The 18,363-nt window shown below is 43.1% G+C and overlaps 3 protein-coding genes across 3 annotated transcripts in view; 2 read left to right on the plus strand and 1 right to left on the minus strand.

The window, feature by feature from the left end:
- LOC311107107 (monocarboxylate transporter 10-like) overlaps nucleotides 1-3,961 on the plus strand; it is a 55,159-nt gene extending 51,198 nt beyond the window's left edge. The window contains exon 6 of the mRNA XM_084149584.1: nucleotides 295-3,961. Coding sequence (XP_084005710.1) covers nucleotides 295-464 — 170 coding nt within the window. The 3' untranslated portion in view covers nucleotides 465-3,961. The remainder of the gene's footprint in view (nucleotides 1-294) is intronic.
- Nucleotides 3,962-6,533: 2,572 nt separating this feature from the next.
- On the plus strand, nucleotides 6,534-11,538 carry mfsd4b (major facilitator superfamily domain containing 4B). The gene is made up of 4 exons (XM_084149603.1): nucleotides 6,534-7,007; nucleotides 7,762-7,930; nucleotides 8,373-8,489; nucleotides 8,604-11,538. Exons 1-4 carry the CDS (start codon nucleotides 6,723-6,725, stop codon nucleotides 10,007-10,009), a joined length of 1,977 nt encoding a protein of 658 aa, XP_084005729.1. The 5' UTR covers nucleotides 6,534-6,722; the 3' UTR covers nucleotides 10,010-11,538.
- A 91-nt stretch (nucleotides 11,539-11,629) lies between these two features.
- rev3l (REV3 like, DNA directed polymerase zeta catalytic subunit) overlaps nucleotides 11,630-18,363 on the minus strand; it is a 59,943-nt gene continuing 53,209 nt past the window's right edge. The window contains exons 26-32 of the mRNA XM_084149602.1: nucleotides 18,129-18,238; nucleotides 17,941-18,055; nucleotides 15,931-16,068; nucleotides 15,513-15,703; nucleotides 14,624-14,870; nucleotides 13,516-13,731; nucleotides 11,630-12,811 (exon numbers count right to left, since the gene is read on the minus strand). Of these exons, the coding sequence (XP_084005728.1) occupies nucleotides 12,671-12,811; nucleotides 13,516-13,731; nucleotides 14,624-14,870; nucleotides 15,513-15,703; nucleotides 15,931-16,068; nucleotides 17,941-18,055; nucleotides 18,129-18,238 (1,158 nt within the window). The 3' untranslated portion in view covers nucleotides 11,630-12,670. The remainder of the gene's footprint in view (nucleotides 12,812-13,515; nucleotides 13,732-14,623; nucleotides 14,871-15,512; nucleotides 15,704-15,930; nucleotides 16,069-17,940; nucleotides 18,056-18,128; nucleotides 18,239-18,363) is intronic.

Consider the following 18,363-nt stretch of genomic DNA (forward strand, 5'->3'; position numbering starts at 1 on the left):
AGATAAGCCCACCTTTGTTTTATATCTGAAAGGACCAAATAAGGTGTTCACTGTGGTTTGAAGTTATGGGGTTATGCACTCAGGACTGGGGGCATACTATTGCTCACCTTTGGGGTTCAGGGGTGCTGCTGAACTTTGTTCCTTGTCTTTAGGACACAACATGTCTTTAGGACATGAAATGATTAATGATGTCCCAGATATTTCGATTAATGATGAACGAGTCCCAGATATTTTGATTAATGATGAACGAGTCCCAGATATTTATAGTTCTCTCTTCTCTCGCTCTCTCTCTAGGGTTCCTGAGGGACAGACTGGGGAGTTACGACGTGGCCTTCTATTTGGCTGGTATCCCTCCCATCATCGGTGGGGCCGTGCTGTGTCTGATCCCCTGGGTGGAGGCTAGACGTATCAGGAGAGCGCAGGAAGAGGCAGCCAAAGATGGCACCCAGGAGCAGATGCTGTAGTTCAAGTGAAGACCGCAACCCCCGAATCTGTCATCTAAGTCTCCCAAAACACACTCAAAACAAAGAGATACACCCAGACATACATACAGACAATTCATATTCACTCGCAGGAACTTGGAACTGCTGATTATCATATTTTCTATGATACAAGTATAGATGTATTGACCTGTGTATGTATAAACAATCTTTTAATGGCTGCTTTTGCAGGAGAATGTGGGGGAAATGCTGAAGTAATAATACATATCAGTTATACGCATAGATACTCAACATACACAATTGAACATTCATGTGATCTTGAAGAGCAATGCATCGGATTGTTGTTTTCCAATCTTGCAGCTGTTGAATTAACTTGAAGGTTAAAATGGAAAATTAGGAAATCTCGTATTTTATATTTCTTACAAGGGAACGCACGCTTTACTTGGGTGCTTTTTGAAGGCTGCAAGCACTTATTTACATAAGAATAGCAGTGGCCAGTCTCGCTAGCAAATTCCCTCGTTTTCAATGTGCATTGTTTAAGGGCATTGAGGATCATTCTCATCATTGCCTAGAAATGTTCAATACAAGCTTGAATATAGTTTTTAGGCTTTGCAGAATTTTGGAAAGAAAAACAAACTATATTTATTGGGTTTGTTTTAAAAACTATATTTCCAATAAACGCTAGGGACATAATTGACCATATATGGTCAAAGAAACTGTAATATCTATTTTTTCTCAAATTACCCCAATCATCCCATAAGTAGTATAGGTAAGTAAAGTATGTTTGGGACACAGGTGTTGCTTGTCTTGTCTACAGTATAACAAAGAATCTACTGCTGAGTAGAATTTAACTGGGAAAAAAGCTGCTTTTAAAAGTCAACCCTTTTCTGTTTATAGCACAGAGTGATCTGTGGGGGTTTGATACTCTCTTAAAACATGGCAAGATTGTGAATTTGTGAGTAATATGAAGTATGACCTGAGCATACAATATCACTTCAAAGAAGTGCTTTATGAGATAATGGGTGGGGAGGTAGTTCGTTTCTAGTGGTTGTACGGCTTACTATTGTCTTAGTTTTAAAGGTCACCTTGAAGGTGCTAGGGCACCTCAGGGGAGCTGCTTGAAGCACAATTACAGCGTCCCACCCGTGAAATATGAAATGCCATCTCAAGGCTGCAGTACTCTGGACCTGAAATAGGCCTGACTTTACCTGAGGCTGTATTCAGTTGTTATTATCTCTGATACAGTATAACTTGAATGCGCCGTACACCGTGCCTGAGAATCCTTTTCAGAGTTTTTGCGTCAGAACCACCATTGTCATTTTTGTATACATAGTTTATAGCCAGCACAGAACAGGATCCTCAAACTGAACGTCTACTTGTCTGACTATGCAACGTGAGTAAATGATGAACGTCAATGTTGATTTATAGGGAGTAATTTACATGAAACGGGAATGAATTAATATTATGAATTGATTTTTATTGTTGAAGTTGGCAGTATTTTGTCCAGCACATATAGGCTAGTAACCAATGTTATACTTTGATATATTCTAATTGTAGTAGGCTCACTCTGTCCACCATATTTCAAATGTAATTTGGGATGTAATCATTGACAAATGTGACCATTGACTATGTGCTCAGTTCATTAGCCTCTTGTTATATTTGTTTAATGATATTTTTCATATTTGTATTTATTTTTTTCTAGAATTTGTTTAGTGGCTGATGTCATGCCATAACTAATTGGTGTTGGCCTTTCTCATATTATTTGATGTTTTGAAGACCAAAACAACCTTTTGTATTGATAATTTTGGGTGTGCCCTTGAAATGTAAAGAAAATGGCTGATTATCTATGGTCAATTCTATTTGCCAAAGCACCACCCTCAGGATAGTTTATTAGGCCTTTCAAACATTTTATGTTTCAAATCACCCTCCTGAATTTCAACAATCATTGATAATTATAAAGATTGCTCTTGGAGAACTTTAAGACCCACAACTTTTACAGTGAAGGATTTTAACTCGACAATCCCTTGACCACTAAGCACGCAGAAAAGTCATAACTTATCAAAATCCAAACTATCCAGCTTTGTAGGTCATTGGTTTTGCCAAGGCAAGACTTGTGACACAATCTACCTCAGATGTCATGCAAATTTGTAGTATTTTGTCCTAACAGTATTTGCAGGACAGAAAGAGGCTTTAGGTTCAAACCATTACAAAACATGACCATCATGTGTTTGGGCAATATTTCCCTTCCACTGTATGTCCTTATACAGTAGATATCCAAACATTAGGAGAGAGACTCTGTAAAAGAGTCTTTCAGCTTCCTAGCCATCACTGTTTGCTCTGAACGGGATTGCTGCCTATCTGTACCACAGAACGGTGTTTGTGTCTGAGAAGTACAGTACTTCAGTAGGAATTTTGTGACCGGGGAAATGCAAAAAAATCACTAATTCTGAGAAGAAAAGTTGCTATCTTGAACTTAAATCTTGCTTTGGGAATGATCTATTTTTTCTACGCTTTCAATTTCCAGTTTATATTTTTTGCTATCAATGTGAGAATTAGATAATACCCATGTCACAAGGAATATTTTGGATAGATTTTTTGTTTTGTTTTTCTAACCAGAGCATACGTTTCTATTAGAGAAATGTCAAATTATATATTTGTTTTATCAAGTCTTTTTTATGTTTTATGTTAAGTTCATCTTTAGTTATAATTGCTATATTTTTTACTTTTTACATCATAGACATACGCAGTTGCACAATTCACCAATGAAAGCCTCAGGTAATTTCTCAAGTAATAGAAATTCCTGAAATTGTACCCCGGAGGTTTACTGAGATACGTCTTTGCCATACACGCCTTAGTAAGTGTTTTAGTATAATTATTCATTACATTATCTCGTACTGAATGAATTCCTTGCCATCCAAAGAAGTTTGTCACTTTTTGGGAATGTCCCAGTATTTAGATCATATGAAGAGAATGTAAAGATTAGTTTATGCATGTTCTATTTTTGTTTAGTGGCTAAAGACCAAATTCAACAGCATATTGTTTGAAATTATTCAATTAACATGTTTCTACTGACATATGTAGGTTATATATAGATTTTATTCAAACTTTTGCGGTTCACAGGTGTAATTAAGAGTGTATATCTATGCCTAATGCAACTAGAATTCTACAACACTGCACACTGTAATGTCACAAAAAATATCAACTTTGCGGCTTTCACTTTCACCCCATGTTTTGTGCATTGTCCTTATCTAATTTCCTTGTTCACACAGATACAGTATGTATGTATTTCTTTAAAATACACATTTTATATTGCTGATAATTAAAATCCCTCTTAGCTTTATGTAGTCATTTCAGCATGTTATTGCTTTTCAAAATGCCTTCATATTTTTTGAATTGCATGATTTCATGTTTTAATTTGATTGTATTAAATGTAACATGTCATAGTACTATGTACAATGAAGAACTATGTACAACTGAAATTAAAATACATATTTTGAACAAAGTAAAGATGTTTAAGTTTTTTACTTGAGTTTCTCATCATTCATCACTCTCCAGTTGCATCATGGTAAGATTATTATATGTCACCCAATTTGAGCCTGCCAATGCCTCTGTCTCTGTCAACCTATAGGGCCTGGTTTATTGAAGCTACTTTATGCTTATACACACACACACGTATTTAAAACAGAGTGATTGCATTGTTTGCTGTAATACAGGGGAGTCGGACTGTAGCCAAAGCAAGCGATCAAGTATAGAAGGCCAATCTGCGTGGCCAAGCACGACTCCAACGCCATCATTAAGTTTGCTGACGACACAACGGTGGTAGGCCTGATCACCGACAGCGATGAGACAGCCTATAGGGAGGAGGTCAGAGACCTGGCAGTGTGGTGCCAGGACAACAACCTCTCAATGTGAGCAAGACAAAGGAGCTGATCATGGCCTACAGGAAAAGGAGGGCCGAACACGCCCCCATTCACATCAACGGGGCTGTAGTGGAGCGGGTCGAGAGATTCATGTTCCTTGGTGTCCACATCACCAACAAACCATCATGGTCCAAACACACCAAGACAGTCGTGAAGAGGGCACGACAACGCCTTCTCCCCCTCAGGAGAGTGAAAAGATTTGGCATGGGTCCTCAGATCATCAAAAAGTTATACAGCTGCACCATCGAGAGTATCCTGACCGGTTGCATCACCGTCTGGTATGGCAACTGCTCGGCATCCGACCGTAAGGCGCTACAGAGGGTAGTGCGTATGGCCCAGTACATCACTGGGGCCAAGCTTCCTGCCATCCAGGACCTATATACTAGGCGGTGTCAGAGGAAGGCCCAAAAAATTGTCAAAGACTCCAGTGACCCAAGTCATAAACTGTTCTCTCTGCTACCGCACGGCAAGCGGTACCGGAACGCCATGTCTAGGTCCAAAAGACTCCTTAACAGCTTCTACCCCGAAGCCATAAGACTGCTGAACAATTAATCAAATGGCCACCCGGACTATTTGCATTGACACCCCTCCCCCTTTGTTTTTACACTGCTGCTACTCACTGTTTATTATCTATGCATAGTCACTTTACCCCTACCTACATTACAAATTACCTCAACTAACCTGTACCCCCGCACATTGACTCGGTACCGGTACCCCCTGTATATAGCCTCGTTATTGTTATTTTGTGTTACTTTTTTTAAATATTTGTTTTACTTTTGTTTATTTAGTAAATATTTTCTTAACTCTATTTTCTTAAAACTGCATTGTTGGTTAAGGGCTTGTAAGTAAGCATTTCACTGTAAGGTCTACACCTGTTGTATTCGGCGCATGTGACAAATACAATTTGATTTGATTTTGATTTGAAGTATAGAAGGCCAATCTTCAGAAGATGTGAAGACATTTTCAGTAAATTTAGACATTCTTATAATTCTCTTTTCTTGCATGTAAAGCACAAAAGCAAAAGTAATGATGATTAGGAAAACATCACATATTTCTAGTATGACCTCTAGAGGTCACTGTTTTCAACGAATTTATTTCAATCATACGACTACTACTTCCTGTACGCTGACGCGTCAGCTGAGCCTGTCGTCATGGAACCACATCGTAGTAGCAAAGATATGTATAACTAAACCAAGATAGACCACGGCCTGTCGTATCCAATGGGAACAAATTAGTCATAGTGGGCAGAACAAGCAAGGAGGTGGGCAGAGCCAAGCACGAGCTAGCGAGATCCTATTGGTGCGTTCTAGCAGACATATGCATATTTCCGTTAGGGAACGCCTCCTACGTGAAGTGCGCGTGTGGAATAACTCAATTCGCCTTTGCGCTCCTTCTAAACAACGCGATTTAAAAAAACTTTTACAAAGGGTAAAGTCTACAAAACATCGTTCACTCTGTTCATAACATATTCTAGTTTTGGGAACAGAAAACCGTATTCTCCCACTGCCGGCCAGTGGGCTTCCTCTCACTACCATATTTGTGGATGCTTCACATTGTTCTATCTGTGGTAGTAGGCTTTTGCGGCGTTCACATACTAGCCGGAACTAGGAAACTGGTGAATTTTCGACTTGCTACCTGGTTAAACGCAGCACGTCTATAACTACAGTCAGAAATGTACGAGTTTCCTAGTTCCGGCTAGCATGCCAACGCGGCATTTTACCCGCAGCCACCATTCTCCCTGTACGATTCCTCATGCAATGGATGACAGAATGAACCGAAGGGGTCTATCGACCTCGCCAACTTGTAGTCCTAAAAACCAGAAATGTGTTACCTCTGGTTTGTTCAGCCATTCCTATGGGGAAAATTAATGGGGAAAGAATATGGTTTTGGGATAAACGCGGAAAATAAAGTCTGAGGTTAACACAGGCTTAGGAGATCAGATAATGTCAGTCAGTTAACATTACCTTTAAGAATGATGAAGCCTTTTATGTGGGTTTTTTTTTCTTAATAAATGCAAAATAAATCACAAAAAGTGACGTTAGCTGAACAAAACGTATAAGATCTCATAAGCCTGTGTTTACCACATACATTATTTTCAGCATTTATCAAAAAACCCTACAAAAACTCCATTCGTTTTCCCATAGGCTTTGTACAACGAACCATGGCGGAGTTAGTGCGTTCAAAAAGACGCCATTACTATTTATCTCTATAATTGAGTGGGATATCAGAAAGTGTCGTTCACGGTTGGCGCACCCGCTCAGTGCGCGCAGTTTGTTTACGAAGTGCGCTGGCGTAAACGTGTTAATCTTGCCAACCAGCAGGATTCAAACAAAGACGTTAGCCATAATTTGACAGCTCGACCATGTCTGCCTCGGCCAGAAATCCTGTTGTGAAAAAGAAGCATGTTCGTTTCGCTAGAATGGAGGAGGATGATGATAACGATGACCAAGAGGAAGATACTCTGTTTGACAAGAGGAAAGACACGAGACGAGGGCTGAAGAGTGTAATGAAAGGGAGGAAGAGAAGTTCGAATTCGGAGTTCGATGATGAGGTTGAAATCATCGGTGGAGGTGGCAGGGCCAGCGGTTCTGGAGGCTGCAGCAGCTGGGTGATCAGTTTAGCGCTCTGTGCATCATTCCTCGGCCTGGTAATGATGAATGCTTGTTATTAGACTAGTAGGCCAGCCCAAGGGACTGAATTTGTCCATTCTGTCATCATATTTACCTTTATAACTTAGAATTGAATAGGGTCTCTGGTTTTATTGCATAGTTTGTTTTGCATGGAAATTATTGTTAGGATTGTTTCCCTATCATCATATCTTCACTAAAATATAGGTTCTCTGTAAATGTTTTAAAGCTTCATCTTATTGAGTCTCACATAGTCAGTGACTATTCCCATTGAATAACATCTAGCCTTTCCAAGATTCATTCATTGAGTTCATTAGTTATGTGATTGTGGTTGTTTTATTGGCGTTTAAGACAATGGTTACTTTTTTATTCTCTGGTAAAATGAGGGTTGTTAGGCAAATATTCTGAATGAGCAGGGTTTGCATTTCATGGCTGTAAAACTGGTTCTTCAACTTAAGAACAGGTTTAAGCTTTTACTTTCTGGCACCTGTCCAAAGGTACAATTTTGAATAACTGTCATCTTACTGAAAGGGAAATGAAACACAAAATGTCACACTGTATATTATTTACCATTGGCTGCCACACATAAAGTTCAAAATACCCTTAGAATATTACTGTATGGATCCTAGAAAAATGTATCCTAGAAAATGATAGGGCCCTAGTTGCTACCACTGTTTGCCAGAGAACTCTGAAAAAGTTCTGAGATATGCGCAGGGCTGTATATTACTTATACTTGCCTGTACTAGTAAGTGTTTTCTTATTTCTGTGTTCCAGGGGATGAGTATCTCTGTTTTAGGCCCCACATTTCAAGACCTGGCCATCAACGTCAACCAGAACATCAGCAACATCTCCTACATCTTCGTAGGCCGCTCGATGGGCTATATAGGCGGCTCTGTGTTGTCAGGGATTCTCTTTGACTACATCAACAGCCATCTGCTGCTGGGTATGTCTAACAGACTAAAATATACCTAGCCTTCACTCAAACACAAATACATGGTGTCCATTGGCTCTGAAAAACATTAGATTTAACCTCTAAGATATTATTGTAGTCCTGTGTGGCTATGAGCTCGTAGAGCATGGCGCTAGCAGGATCATAGGTTTGATTCCTGCTGGGGCCACCAATATGAAATATGTATGCACGTAAGTCGCTTTGGATAAAAGCGTCTGCTAAATGGCATTTATTATTATTATTATTATTATTATTATTATTATTATTATTATTATTATTATTATATTAGTATACAGTATGCACTGTAAATGCATCTCCTTTGCTTGTCAAAGAATGCTGTAGGTTGTTTTTGTGGGTGATCATGACCTTTATACAGGGCATAATGCATGCTGGTTGAATACACCCCACTTCTCCTAACACTGTATCTTCTCCACAGGCCTCTCCATGTTGGTAACAGCGTTTGGGATGTTTGCCATCCCTTTCTCTAAGACGGCCCTTCTTCTCACTGCTCTGATGTCCAGTATTGGAGTTTCCATGGGCTTTCTAGATACAGGTACAGTTAATCTCACAGTCTTTATCTTTAAAATAGTAAATAAGTATCTGCACACAGTACAAGAAGTGGTTGTCAGTGAATGTCTCTGATGCTGTTTACTGTCCTCTCTGGTAGGTGGTAATGTCCTGATCCTGCAGACGTGGGGGGATCAGGCTGGCCCCCACATGCAGGCCTTGCACTTCAGCTTCGCCGCTGGGGCCTTCGCCTCGCCCATCATCGCCAAGTTGCTCTTTGGAACGGACTTGGACCTGGATGTGGCAACAAACAGCAGCATGGAAGCCCCGGTGGCAAACTCCAGCTCCCCGCCTGTCACAGACCACTTGTCCCAACCCGGGTCTTCTTCTGTTGTCATGCGCTTCGTCCACAGTAGCAGCACCCTCAAGTCCATGTGGGCCTACGTTGTGATCGGTGGTTTCATCCTGTTCATCTCCCTCATCTTCTTCATCCTCTACGCCCGCCACAGCCCCTCTAGGGGCAGGGCCCAGACCCCCTCAGGGAAACCCCTGGTGTCCAAGCACCACAACGCACTCATCACCATGCTTTTTGTTTTCTTCTTCTGGTATGTGGGGGCCGAGGTGGCGTATGGCTCCTTTATCTTCACCTATGCTAAGGATTACATTCATATGGACGAGGCCCAGGCAGCAGGGCTCAACTCCCTGTTCTGGGGGACGTTCGCTGCCGGCCGGGGCCTGGCCATCTTCTTTGCGGCCTGCATGCACCCAGGCACCATGATCCTACTGAGCCTGGTGGGTTCCACCCTGTCCTCCCTGTTCCTCACCCTCTTCAACAGGAACAGGGTGGCCCTGTGGATCTGCACTGGTGTCTACGGTGCCTCCATGTCGACCACTTTCCCCAGTGGGATCTCCTGGGTGGAGCAGTACACCACAGTGACCGGGCGCTCTGCTGCGGTGTTCGTGGTGGGGGCGGCCCTGGGGGAGATGGTGCTGCCCGCCCTGGTGGGCTTCCTGCTGGGGAGGATCGATGATCACCCCCTGCTGATGTACCTGGCCCTGGGCACCGCCACCATCACCTCCATCCTCTTCCCCTTCATGTTCTGGCTGGCCTCGTCCCCCAGCGGCCCCAGTAGGACACCCCGTACCAGGGGCCGCATGGAGCCTGACGACAGCGAGTACCGCCAAGCCCTGCTGGACTCAGGCGCCAATGATGAGGAAGAGGAACAGAAGCAGGATGACGAGGCCGACCAGTGGAATGATGCCGACTTTGAGGTCATCGAGATGGATGACGCCAGCCTTATGAACTCTCCTAATATAGCGTCATTCTCATCTCCTAGTAAAGCGCTCTCTTTATCTCCTAATAAAGCTTTGTCATCTCCTAACAAAGGGCTTCCACCACCTGATGTTGCTGGGACATCATGGGACACCACTGCCACATCTGTCCCCTCTACTGCCCAGTACCTAGAGCCAACGGTTGGTGCCTCATTCTCAGACTCTATCTCTCTCCAGGGTGACTCACCCAGACGGAAACTGTTGCGTTCCCTGGACCGGCAGAAGAGAGACTAGGGGTTAGATTCAATCAGCTCATGCATTAACCAGCGATTGCCGACACCCGAATAGCTGGTGTTTTGGTGGTGTCGGTGGTGTAACTGCATTAGAGCTGTCAAATCAGAGCGGCTGATTGTGTGGTATTTGTCCCGAAGCCACACCCATCCCACTCATGTTAGAAGTTCAGAAGGAGAAAGTGTAGGCTATATAGAAATAATGACGCTCAAATTTAAAATCATTAAACAAAATGAGGATTTCTATCAGCCTAATCGAGGTGTAGATTATATCTCACATTCCACTAAACAACTTGTAAGTAGGCTGCGTGAGATTTATCTTAATTAGACTACGTGCAGCCAATGGCAATATCCACTTTAGGTATAATGCCGGGAGCCACTTGTGGATTTGACAGCTCTAATACAGTTCCACCTCTGACACCGGCAAAACAACTGGGAGCCTGGGATTCAATCGGATTAGCAGTAAGGCCGGGATTCAATCCTAAAGCCAGGATTGGATCCGATCGTGCTTTGTCTGCAATGCACCTTTTAAAGGCAATTTTCTCGCGTTCACGGAGACCACATTTACAGTCAATGCTGCATATGCCGGCTCAATCGGAAATTACCTTTAAATGGTGCATTGTCACAAAGTGCGATCGGAATGAATCCTGGCCTATGGGCTCTAGTCTGTGAAATGCACCATGACTCCAAGTGCTTTAAAGACATTACTGTATTCTAGAAGAGCCATGGCTCTCTTCAGAGAAACTTGTTAATGTCTGATTGTCAGTGACTGTAATTTGACTTGTGCTTCTTTAGTGTAATACTCACATGTAAATGTTTGATACTACAGATTTACAGTGCAATATAAGTTTACCCCACTCCAACAGTTTATGTCTACTATATTATTTGAAGCTGTACGCTTTGGCGTAAATGGTATTTGTTTAAACATTAAGGCCCCTTGCCACTGTTGCTGGTAATGAATAAGAAAGGTTGCACTACTGTGAAGACTCAATGTAACACTAAAAACATTTTCTTTTAGATATCCTAAAGATGTCATTTTCTTTGTAATATTTTATTTAGTAATATGTGAATTATCAGCAGTTAAAGATAGGAATTTAGCCACCAATGTGGCCTGATTATGAATAATTTGTTTTTGTTAGACCTTTGTTTGAATAGATGCCGCATTCACGTGCTAGTCTAAACTAGGAAACAACAATTTTAGACTTGCTAACTTGTAGAAAGATGATCCCGAGTTTCCCACTTGGAAAGTATCAGAATCAACCCACTGGGCACAGATGTCAATTCAACATCTAGTCCACGTTGGTTCAACATAATTTCATTGAAATGACGTGGCAATGTTGATTCAACCAATGTATGCCCAGTGGGAACCACTATACAAATAAGTTACGTTCATTTTAACGCGGAGGTATGGAGTTTCCAATAGCACATGAACACGGCACAAGTTTGTTTATTTGCACTGTTCTGTAAAAAAATAATTTTGATTTAATTATTGTGCTGTGATGAATTTATTGTCTAGTAATCTGTCATTTTTCATTCAGATGTGTGATCTTTGTTAAAGTTAATATCTCTTGAATTTTTCTATGAAAACAAATCAAAATCATGACAAAATACTAAACACAAAGACTAAAGAATTTAATACATTTTATTATATCAACCTCCACCCACAGCAATGTCCATTAAAAACAAAGCAAAAAACACTTCCTTCATATTTTTTTGTACATTTACATTTATACAAATACACAGATCCTGTGTAGAGTTGTTTGGGAAATAATATAATCCATCTTGACATGGGTAGATGGCATATGCTGTTTTAACATGGAGAAAGCATTAGAAATGTGTACAAAACAAATATGCACAAGGAAATAATATATACTCTTGCCATAAATTATCAAATACAGTATTGCAACAGTCCCAGAAGTAAAAACTTAAATGAATACTCCCCATCCTCTTTTGATAGGCATTAGTGCCTCGGAGTATAATGATATGCTTTTTCAAAACTGACAAATACAATCGAGGCTAAAAGAAACAAATGTATTAACATGGCACACAAACAGAATGCATTAAAACAAGTTTATTTGTTTTTATTTTTTAATGCCGATGCACAGAGAGAATTCAAAATGGGCACTTTACAATAATTATTTACCAAAGATTGTATTTGATATAAAAGGGAAATGTAGTTAAACAGTGGTTTATTTAGTCAACTTTTGAGTTGTAAGGAGCTCCTTAGAAATACTGTTCAGACTTTTTAAGTCTTGCATTTACAAATTGCTACAGCGCATACAAAATAAAACGGTAGGGTCCTCTTCGATCAGAGTTAATGCCATCTTTATGATGCAGACGAGACCATCTTCAGATACACCATCTGAAGAAAAAACATCAGCTTCAATCACAACCAACCAATAGCAGCTAATGAAGACACAGTGAGAGTGGGAGAATGAACCCTAAAAAAACACTCCCTCGCCTCCCACAGGAGGCCAAACCCAGCCAGTCTGCACTTAGAGCAGAAATACTTGTATAACAACAGGACAACATGAAAACCCAACGGGGTTCAATCAAAGCACCATTTAAAAAGAAAAAAAAGACAGGGAAACACTGAGCTGGATGAGACAACGTTGGTTTAGCACCAGAGTAGCTGTGCTGCGCGGGGCAGTGGGGCCATTCAGAATCAGAACTGCTCCAGGAGCTGTCGGAGGTATGGGGCCTTGGTGAGCTGTCTGTTGACCCGGGACAGCTTGTAGAGCACAGGACAGTCCAGAGACACACATGGAACCTGCCGCTCCGCACTGCCGCTGCAGTTCCTACAGATCTGGACCAATAGAAAACAGGAGGTTGGTTAATGGAGTTTAAATTCTAGCTACAGAACGTCACCAACCAGTTTGAGTGAACTTTCCCTCTAATATTACATGATAACAGGGCTAAAAATAGAACTCTAAGCTTAGCTCTATTTCCATCTCGCTGTACTCTGACTCTCTAAACTAAAATGCAGACAGTGCTTGGAGACTATCCAGCATGACCTCTTCACAATAGCAGCAGCTTGTGGTACACTACATAACCAAAAGTGCTGACGTTGCTTCCAGAGGCAGTTTGGAACTCGGTAGTGAGTGTTGCAACCGAGGACAGGCGATTTTTACGCGCTACGCGCTTCAGCACTCGGCGGTGTCGTTCTGTGAGCTTGTGTGGCCTACCGCTGAGCCGTTGTTGCTCCCAGACGTTTCCACTACATAATAACAGCACTTACAGTTGAACGGGCCAGCTCTAACAGCGCAGAAATGTGACGAACTGACTAGTTGGAAAGGTGGCATCATATGACAGTGCCACGTTGAAAGTCACTGGGCTCTTCAGTAAGGCCATTTTACTGCCAATGTTTGTCTATGGAGATTGCATGGCTCTGTGCTCGATTTTATACACCTGTCAGCAACGGGTGTGGCTGAAATAGCCGGATCCACTCATTTGAAGGGGTGTCCACATACTTTTGTATATATAGTGTAGCCCCCCCCCCCGACCTTTCACCTTTAGCAGCTGGTCCTGCTGGCTCTCCCACAGCCGCATGTCCTGGTAGAGAGTGACGGCCACGCGTTGGGGCTCGGCCCGGCAGCTGGCACACACCCCTAGCTGGGTGAGCTCGTCACACACAGGACAGTGCAGAGTGGTGAAGTACTGGGAGATGGTCCCCTTCCTCCCTACCACCTCCCCTCTGGCCACCATGGAGCATGACGCCTTCTGGACCTGAACACAGAGGACATGTTTAGAGCCATGGACTAGGTTAGATTTGTGGTCATATATAAAGGTATTGTTCATCAAGACTGTAATTCACTATTTGACAGGTCAGACTATTTTTGTTAAACTCATTTCATGGAGGGCCTAGTGTCTGCGGGTTTGTGTTTTTTCCTTTCAATTAAGACCTAGACAACCAGGTGAGGAGAGTTCTTTACTAATTAGTGACCTTAATTCATCAATCAAGTACAAGGGAGGAGCAAAAACCCGCAGACACTCGGCCCTCCGTGGAATGAGTTTGACACATGCTCTCAAACAGTGTTTCCCAACCGCACACGTTTTTGTTGTAGCCTCGGACGAACCCACCTGATTCAACTCATCCAGGGCTTGACAAGTGGAATCAGGTGAGTTTGTCTGGGACTGCAACAAAAACATGTACTGTTGGAAACACTGCAGGACTGGAGTTGAGAAACACTGGTCTAAAAGAGCTAAGCCCCCTTGCCCTTCAGTCTGAAGCAGGCTAACGAGACAACAGTATTAAATCCGCATGTCCTTTACACAACTCGCCACTAGATGGCATCATTAGCATTTCAAAAGGGCAGTGCCTCTAACAATTACTTGGGTACGAGATTAGATATTTGTCTCATTTGATTCCCGACATGTAGCCCTTTTTTCTTTTGTTCTCTGTCTGCACGACAGTCTGGACAAAGCTTTCAAAAGCACCATCTCTGCTTCAGTGGTCTGTGTGTGTCAGCAAACATCTATTCTCTCCAGCATGGATCAATCATCAGTTTGATGAATCCCAGTAACTAACTAGAAGAGCATTTTGGTTGGAGACCAGAGGGTCTATCCTTTAAGGGTCCACCGACCCCCCTCCACCCGCACCGCTCTTTCATAGCCTCACCCTGGGGAGTTCCTGGTACCAGTTGAGCACGTCCACGCCGATGAGCTGGAAGATGCGCTGCAGCGGGGGCAGGATCTGCTTGGTGATGTAGTAGGTGGCGTTGAGGCGCAGACCCGGGTCCTGCAGCACCTCCAGGGGCCGCCGCACCAGCTGGATGAGAGGCACGCCAGGCGTCCCGTACACAATCACGTAGGGCACCCGCTCGCCCACCCGTGGCTCCAGGCGCCGGTCATAAACCATCATACGCCTGGGGGGAGAGTTGGGAGATGGGGGTGTCAGGACACAGCAGTGGAATGGCTGCTTCATGCTAATCTAGCACCCCAAATATGTGCAGTGGTATAGGACCACACATACATACAGTATTCAGATTTTAATGGATTAATTTATCACAAGAAACATTTTATTTTGTTCAAAACCAAAGCATGATGCATTTGCTCCTTGTTTTTGTACTGCAGTAGTATTAGTGACTATAATAAATTGTAATACATTTCCTGAATCACACAGAATATTTTCCCCATTTAACCATGTCTCTGAAATCAGGTTTTGCCACCCATTATGGGCTGGGTTGCTAAGCAACTGTCTCAGGTACAGTACACTGAGCTAGGCCGGTCGTAGTGCAGGCAGACAATGGGCATTGTGGGGAATCAGTAAGTGGCTTCACAACGGGCACACAGCCAGACGAGAGGGGAGGAAGGTCTCACACACACTCTTCGACCCCACATCAACAAGCCACTCCACAGAAACACTAGTTAGACATGCAGTTACATTTAGGCACTACCATATTGTCAACACACAAGATTTCTCAGATGCTTCTGTTAATTCAACACCGTCATGTCATAAACACACGCTACGACCACCCTCCCCCTCGGGCGGTATGTTGTCGGTGTACCTGGTGAGCTCCAGAGCAGGGACGCAGGCCCCCGGCCGGTAGGAGCTGCTGCCCCTGTACTCCTTAGCGAAGGTCAGGTCCTGCATGCTGGCCTTGGCCTCCAGCACCTTCACACACTGACGCTGCACAAACTGTTTCACCTGGCTGATATCCCGCGTCTCAAACAGCAGCTTGATGGAACGCTCCAAAATCTACGGAGACGGGGGAGTTCACACATACCAGACACCAGTCTATATACTATATATCGACCAGGCTGACTGTGATAGTATAGAATGTTCAGACAAGGACTGATTGCCATGTGTGTCCTTTGTATTCATCTGAGCATTGGGCTGCTAGTAGAAATCTGGCGTGACTGTGAAGGGTGTAGACAGAGAGAGAGAGAGAGAGCAGGCAGAATCGGTCAAATGTTGCTGGTTACCTTGGAAACAGCAGGGCATCCGTCTCGGCGCACTGTTTCGATCCCCTTGGCGTCGAACACAGGGTCCTTCTGGTCCAGGCTCTCGTACATGTAGCCCACGTAGCGCTTCTTTGTCTGGAGCACGCACGGGAGATACACCTGGGATCACACACACACACACACACACACACACACACACACACACACACACACACACACACACACACACAGAGAGAGGGATTAAACTAATGGTTCTGTAATTAATCCACAAACACACATACAGACAGACAGACTTAAACAAATACCACACACACATACAGTGGGGGAAAAAAGTATTTAGTCAGCCACCAATTGTGCAAGTTCTCCCACTTAAAAAGATGAGAGAGGCCTGTAATTTTCATCATAGGTACACGTCAACTATGACAGACAAAATGAGAAAAAATAATCCAGAAAATCACATTGTAGGATTTTTAATGAATTTATTTGCATATTATGGTGGAAAATAAGTATTTGGGCAATAACAAAAGTTTCTCAATACTTTGTTATATACCCTTTGTTGGTAATGACACAGGTCAAACGTTTTCTGTAAGTCTTCACAAGGTTTTCACACACTGTTGCTGGTATTTTGGCCCATTCCTCCATGCAGATCTCCTCTAGGGCAGTGATGTTTTGGGGCTGTCGCTGGGCAACACAGACTTTCAACTCCCTCCAAAGATTTGCTATGGGGTTGAGATCTGGAGACTGGCTAGGCCACTCCAGGACCTTGAAATGCTTCTTACGAAGCCACTCCTTCGTTGCCCGGGCGGTGTGTTTGGGATCATTGTCATGCTGAAAGACCCAGCCACGTTTCATCTTCAATGCCCTTGCTGATGGAAGGAGGTTTTCACTCAAAATCTCACAATACATGGCCCCATTCATTCTTTCCTTTACACGGATCAGTCGTCCTGGTCCCTTTGCAGAAAAACAGCCCCAAAGCATGATGTTTCCACCCCCATGCTTCAAAGTAGGTATGGTGTTCTTTGGATGCAACTCAGCATTCTTTGTCCTCCAAACACGATGAGTTGAGTTTTTACCAAAAAGTTATATTTTGGTTTCATCTGACCATATGACATTCTCCCAATCCTCTTCTGGATCATCCAAATGCAGTCTGGCAAACTTCAGACGGGCCTGGACATGTACTGGCTTAAGCAGGGGGACACATCTTTCACTGCAGGATTTGAGTCCCTGGCGGCGTAGTGTGTTACTGATGGTAGGCTTTGTTACTTTGGTCCCAGCTCTCTGCAGGTCATTCACTAGGTCCCCCCGTGTGGTTCTGGGATTTTTGCTCACCATTCTTGTGATCATTTTGACCCCACGGGGTGAGATCTTGCGTGGAGCCCCAGATCGAGGGAGATTATCAGTGGTCTTGTATGTCTTCCATTTACTAATAATTGCTCCCACAGTTGATTTCTTTAAACCAAGCTGCTTACCTATTGCAGATTCAGTCTTCCCAGCCTGGTGCAGGTCTACAATTTTGTTTCTGGTGTCCTTTGACAGCTCTTTGGTCTTGGCCATAGTGGAGTTTGGAGTGTGACTGTTTGAGGTTGTGGACAGGTGTCTTTTATACTGATAACAAGTTAAAACAGGTGCCATTAATACAGGTAACGAGTGGAGGACAGAGGAGCCTCTTAAAGAAGAAGTTACAGGTCTGTGAGAGCCAGAAATCTTGCTTGTTTGTAGGTGACCAAATACTTATTTTCCACCATAATTTGCAAATAAATTCATTAAAAATCCTACAATGTGATTTTCTGGATTATTTTTTCTCAATTTGTCTGTCATAGTTGACTTGTACCTATGATGAAAATTACAGGCCTCTCTCATCTTTTTAAGTGGGAGAACTTGCACAATTGGTGGCTGACTAAATACTTTTTTTCCCCACTGTACATTGTGGGCTTCAATACACTCATACATACACTCATACATACACTCATACATACACTCGTACAGACAGCCAGTCTAGCCACGTCATGCTGTACTGAGCAGAGACTGTACCTTCTCAAACTTCAGCTTGACAGGTTTAGGGTTGGTAGCAGTCACTGCCTCGGCGATCTCGTTGCCGATCTTGAAGGCCTGCTCTTTAGTCGCACCCTTCAGCAGGACAAACATGCTGGAAGAGACAAGTAGAGGGTAAGAAAAGAGTCGCAGAAAACCAGAGGGCCCAATATCTGACGCTTCCCTACCTGTCTGTGTCACCATAGACAACGTGGGCTCCCCATTTCTTGGTGTCGTTGACCAGCTTGATGGCCCTCTCCAGGGTCTCCCTGGCCTTGTGGACAATACTATCGGCAACCTATAGAGACAATAGATGGAGACATGCATAAGAAAAAGGCTTCCAGCTAAGGTTAGTGGTACAAACCCAACTGACAAAGTATGGGATAGAGGGGCAGAGGAGTTATCATGGTCATGGAGTTTTGG

The sequence above is a fragment of the Coregonus lavaretus genome, assembly GCF_964263955.1.
Source record: "Coregonus lavaretus genome assembly, chromosome: 31".
Taxonomy (NCBI): Eukaryota; Metazoa; Chordata; class Actinopteri; order Salmoniformes; family Salmonidae; genus Coregonus; species Coregonus lavaretus.

What these genes read in the sequence shown, in the direction of transcription:
- mfsd4b (XM_084149603.1), top strand. Translation starts at nt 6,723, where the DNA reads ATGTCTGCCTCGGCCAGAAATCCTGTTGTGAAAAAGAAGCATGTTCGT. An exon ending in GTGCATCATTCCTCGGCCTG is followed by an intron (nt 7,008 to 7,761) that starts GTAATGATGAAT and finishes TCTGTGTTCCAG; the next exon opens with GGGATGAGTATCTCTGTTTT. An exon ending in CATGGGCTTTCTAGATACAG is followed by an intron (nt 8,490 to 8,603) that starts GTACAGTTAATC and finishes CCTCTCTGGTAG; the next exon opens with GTGGTAATGTCCTGATCCTG.